The 5,790-nt window shown below is 42.0% G+C and overlaps 1 protein-coding gene and 1 non-coding gene across 2 annotated transcripts; one reads left to right on the plus strand and one right to left on the minus strand.

The window, feature by feature from the left end:
* The first annotated feature begins 485 nt into the window (after nucleotides 1–485).
* LOC122025815 lies at nucleotides 486–591 on the plus strand. The gene has a single exon (XR_006123841.1). It is a non-coding gene; the product is annotated as a small nucleolar RNA R71 (small nucleolar RNA).
* Nucleotides 592–3,742: 3,151 nt separating this feature from the next.
* Nucleotides 3,743–4,597, minus strand: LOC122022867. Its single transcript, XM_042580980.1, has one exon. It carries the CDS (start codon nucleotides 4,595–4,597, stop codon nucleotides 3,743–3,745), a length of 855 nt encoding a protein of 284 aa, XP_042436914.1.
* Nucleotides 4,598–5,790: the final 1,193 nt, after the last annotated feature.

Here is a 5,790-nt window from a genome sequence, read left to right on the forward strand (position 1 = left end):
ACAGAGTTCATGTGGTCTTCTATTGTTCTTCTCCTCAATTCTAAACATGTCATTCTTTAGAAGTTCTTCATGATTTTTTTTTTTCAATTCTCAACCCAGCATCATCACACTTTTCACTAGATCTTGTCTGCGAAGGAGGGGGATCTTCTTTAAACCAATTTGAAATAATACTTTCAATCTTTGCCCCTAAATGTTTGAACTCCCCATTCTGTGACTTGTGATTTTCAAAACTCATAGATGGTTGAGTTACAATTTGTTTGACAAGATCTATAGCATTTATGGCTTGCACTTCTTGAATGTTTGAGGGAGATTTTATCCAACTTATGTTTGACCATTCATGGAGGTTCAATGTCACTTAATCAATTAACATATATGCTTCATCTTTACTTTTGCCCATAAAAGAACCTCCAGCTGATGAATCCAATAAACTCTTATCTGAGAAAGAAATTCCCCCATAGAATATGTGCAGAATCAACCATTTTTAAAAACCATGATGAGGGCACTGTCTTTGAAGACTCTTGAATCTATCCCATGCTTCAAACAATGATTCTCCATATGGCTGAGCAAAATTTGTTATGCAATTCCTCATATACACTGTTCTGCTTGGAGGAAAAAAATGATTCAGAAATTGTTTCTCTAATTGTTCCCAACTTGTGATGCTTTGAGGATGGAGAGAATATAACCAAGTCCTTGCTTTATCCTTGATACTGAAAGGAAATGTCATCAATCGAATTGCATCTGATGATACTCCTTCACATTTCACCATATCACAAATCTCTAAAAATGTTTCAAGATGCAGATAAGGACTTTTTGATACTTCTCCTCCAAATTTGTGACCTTGTATCATAAAAATTAACTCTGGGTCTAGTTGAAAACTTTCTGCTTTAATTTGAGGTTGCACAATGGGAGATAAAATCTTACAGAAAAGGGTGTAGAAAAATTTCTCATGGGCCTACTTGACATGTTAGTGCTCATGGATATTCAAGAAAAAATTATTAGAAGAAAAAAAATTGAAGAATCAAAGACAAGAAATAAAATGCAATATGAGAAGCAAGAAAAACAATGCAGAATTAAAATTGCAAGAAAGAAAGTGCATAATGAAAACAAGAAAGAAAAGATAAAAGGAAAAAGAAAAATGTCTAGAATAATTCATATGCTAAAGATTGCAAGATATGTTTACAAAAGAAAAGAAGAAAGAAACTAGATCAAAAGAGAAAACAGAGAAAAGTTAGATTAGGGTGCTAGAAATCAAGAATGCAAAGTTAAAATTAGAATTAGAATTGCAATAAAAAGAATTGTCAAGAATTATAAAGATATGCAAATGATGAAAACAGAATTCTAAAGATTAGTTTCAATTATGCTAATGAAAAGAAAAGAAGAGTTATGTTTAGTCTAACTCAATTGATAACATCTAATGTTATAGCGCAGCCTCCGGCAACGATGCCAAAAACTTGTTGACTCTTCGCAAGTGTACGGAAATGTCGTAAGTAATAATAAAAGATATCGTATCCACAGGGACTGGTATAAGCACTAAAGATTTCTCAACGCGAATTAGCTAAACAACAAATCAATTGATTTTCAAAAGCTAAGTGTAACTATGAAAGGTAAACAAAGAAATAAAAGAATAAGAAACAAGAATAAGGGCTATGATAAAGGTGTGTTCTAGGAGTTTTGGTTTCTTTGTAAAATTATTCAATGTAAATGATCTACCAAATCTTATTCCTCAATTGTCCATCGTTTGTAGGAGGATGCCGATTCCCTCTTGCAATATACAACCGGCCTAGGACTGAAATATATACCTAAATGTGATCAATTAGGAATGAGTCTACGTTGTCCTTACACGGGCTTGCCTGTCACATGCGTCCCTCGGATAATCAATATAAGAATTCATCTCTCCTCAACCGCATCAAGATATAAGATATGAACACATACAATCTATCCTACCCCCTTGAATAATCCTATTTCACCCTCAAGATCATCTCTCAAACGTCCTTACACGGGCTTGTTCCTGTCACAAACGTCCCTCGAAAAATCGAATGGGAAATAATCTCTAAAAGATCCACAAGGTATTCAAACATTCAATCAAGAATGGGAATTAGGTCCAAATCACAACATTCCACACAAGATCAAAGAGATACAAAACAGGACAAAATCATTGCAATAGGAAATTGGCAAATCCACAAGAGTTTTACATCAAATCTTCATTACAAATACTCCCTTCATCCTAGAACAAGAGATCTAATCCATAGAACAAGGAAAGAAATCCAAAGATAAGAAGAATAAAAGCATCTTAATTCCAAATCCAAGAAAGAAAGGGAAGAAAAGCTTATCTACGATGAAGAACCATCTTCGGATCCAATCCTCGTTCTGCCGAGTCGAAAAGATGAAGATCTACCCTTAGATTGCCAGAAATCCCTCCAAGATGAAGAAGAATCACCCCAAATCTTGATTTCCCCCAAAAGGGAGAAGATCCCCCTTGAATTCATGAAGGAGGCCTTATATAGAGGAGAGGTTTGGGTGCCACACGGCCCCGAGGCATGACCGTGTGAGATTCACACGGCCAGGGCTACTTCCTTCTCTGCCTACCTTACACGGCCGTGTGTGATACACGACCATGACATGCTTCTTCCACAACTCCCTTTGCATGGCCGTGTAGATCTACACGCCCTTCACTGCCTCTGCCTCTGGAAACCTTGCACGGCCATGTGGTGCACACGACCAGGGCCTTCTTGGTCTCTGGAAACCTTGCATGGGCGTGTGGTGTACACGGCCAGGGCCTTCTTGGTCTTTGGAAACCTTGCACAGTCGTGTGGTGTACACGACCAAGGCTTCTTTTGGCTTCAAATCTTGGCACGGGCGTGTGTGGTTCACACGGCCGAGGCCACTTCCTTTTCTACTGCAACCACACGACCAAGGATCTCCACACAGCCTGGGCAACCCCCCATGGCAGGGTCGTGTGAGGTTCAGATACAGTGCCTTCCTTTCTAGCTCTGCTTGCAGATTTGGCCTCGAACATGAATCCTTCACCAAATTCGACCCCTGTATACAGAAAATGCACAAAAGTAGATCTCCGAACACAAAGAGTAAATATGCTAAAAGGAAAGCTGGAAGTATGAAAATGCATAGATAAAACATGCTCAAAGTATGTAAATGTGCATCAAAACATGCTAAACAAGAGTATACAATCTACGCACATCAGTGTCCTCACTTGATCTCTCCTTCAGTTGCTTACCTCCACTTACCAATCGCAGACTTCCTTGATATCAAATCCCTTGATCCACCAGGACTTCCTATTAAATCTCAAGCAATCTGGTCTTCAGCCAGTTGTCAACCTAACTTGACTTCCCCGCAGGAACACATGATCATCCACAGAGAACTCCAAAGGTCTCCATCTCCGATCCGCGTAGCTTTTTTGTCAGTCCTGGGCTTCTGACATTCTGCGTCTGATGGTGCCAACCAACTCTTCATCTCGCTGAATACGCTGGGGGCCCAAGACTGACGATTCTCCAACCTCATCCCATAAAGTAGGAGATCTACATGCTCTGCCATATAATGCCTCGAATGGTGCCATCTGAATCGCTGAGTGGTAACTGTTATTGTATGCAAACTCCACCAAGTGCAAATGATCCTCCCAGCTACCGTCGAAGTCCATAACACAAGATCTCAATAGATCCTCCAATGTCTGGATAGTACGCTCCGACTGTACCAGAAGTGCCTGATGAGAAGATGCCCCGATAGAATACTAAGTAGTCGCTGGTTCCTGACCCTGAATATGATATATCTGTCCCTGAGAAGGCTGTGGTCGTTGCTGACATGGGGCACTCTGAGTCTTCTGCGATCTCCTCTGTGAACGTGACTGAGAGGATGATTCCCCCTGAGATGTAACTTTAGGAGCCTCCAACTGTGCTTTCAGAGTATAATCCTGACTCTCATGCCCTGGAAGTTTACAGTAGAAACATATAGCATGATCCAACGGGCAGCTGTTCCTGGTGTGACTCTTGGACCCACACTGAAAACACCTGGTCCCACCAAAGTTCTTCTGATCATGATGAGGGGGACGAGAACCTCCATCCGATGTTCGCCCAGTCTTCTGAGGCCGAGAAGATCCTCCGGAAGGAGCTTGAGAACTCTGACCTTTATTCCCTCTCTTTTGTGACGAGTGCTTATCATGTCCTTTCTCCTGATTTACCTGCTGCTGAGTCATCTCTATGAATAGTGCTCGATGTAGAACCTCCCGATAGGAACTACCTGGAAATCCTGACATCTGGATCCGAATGTATGCTGCAAGACCCTGAGTGAACTGCTGTATACGATCATAATCTTGTGCCACTAAGTGAGGACAAAATTCTGCCAACCTACAGAATTCAGTATTGTACTCCATCACTAACCTGTCGCCCTGCTTGAGACTCAGAAATTCCTGGCGTCGAGCTAGACAGAAGGTCGCTGGGAAATATTGCCGCTCAAACGCATCTCGGAACATTGTCCATGTGATGCGTTGCTCTCCAAAGATCGTCTTCTGCATGTCCCACCATGTGACTGCCTGATCCCGGAGATGATACGCTGCCAGTTCCACTTTCTCCTCGTCCGTGCAACTCATGTACCCAAAGGTGCTCTCTAAATTCTTCAACCAGCTTCGAGCTATCACGCCCCGAGGGAGTCCCTATCCGAAGAAATTTCGGCAGCACCTCCCCTGTATGGGTGACAATCTGAAGTAATTCTACATACAAAATATACCTCAGCCACAAGCGGCTGGAATATACACACAACCACGCAGTTTGTATCATCAGCCCACTCGGCTGGAACAAAATAAACAACCACGCAGTTATATATATATTTAACAACCTACTCAGCTGTACTAAAAACCACAAACACAACGGAAAAGGACAACACATACAACCCAAAACTAAAACTGCTAGCCGGCTAGGCTTACACAACACAACAATATAACAACTCCAGAAACAAAATCGAAATACTACACTAATTACACCAATTATAAATACCGAAGTAAAAATACACAAAAGCGTAAACATGTCTTCTGATGTGATGTGGGGACCGGCAGCCAGGATACTCCAAGCGTCTCCATAAACAACCTAGTACCTGAAAAAGATAGTGTCCACGGGGGGGTGAGTTCAACAACTCAGCAGATACCTAGTTGACATGTATAGTAAACTATAACAAATAGTAATAACTATGGAGTACTATCTCCTGCACAAAAGAAGGTAATGCATAATAGAAAAGGCTGAAAAGTACAGTACTCACCAGGGTCACCTATCAAAATAATCAGGTCGTCAGACCGGAAGTGTCATAAATCCTATATGCATCTCAAACATATGCATCCATCCAAATGCAGCATATAAGTGCAGCAAACACAAGTAGTAAATGCATAAATGCGTACGATGCCAATGATGCGTCCTGGTCACCCGTGACGCCAGTCAGTCATCTCACACACAATAGTGAGGCCGAGTGAGTAGGGCTGTGACAACCATGCACTCTGTCGTCACTACTCCTGATAAGTGACCGAGTGGACGGGATGCTGTCGGAGTACACCTATCCTCCTACCCCAAATCATAAATGGGGGAGCGCAATGTTCTCAACTCCCGGTACACGATGATGGGGAGGAATCCCTGCCGGCTAACACGTTGCATCACGCTACCCATGAGCGGACCAACGGAGCCAAACAAAGTCTCTGCTGCAATACACACTGCCTGAATCGTCCACTAACCCATGAGTGGTGGTGTGTGCAGATCCATGTAACTGGCGATGTGCTCAACAATAATGGAGCGGACTATC

This window comes from Zingiber officinale, chromosome 9B, assembly GCF_018446385.1.
Source record: "Zingiber officinale cultivar Zhangliang chromosome 9B, Zo_v1.1, whole genome shotgun sequence".
Classification (NCBI taxonomy): Eukaryota; Viridiplantae; Streptophyta; class Magnoliopsida; order Zingiberales; family Zingiberaceae; genus Zingiber; species Zingiber officinale.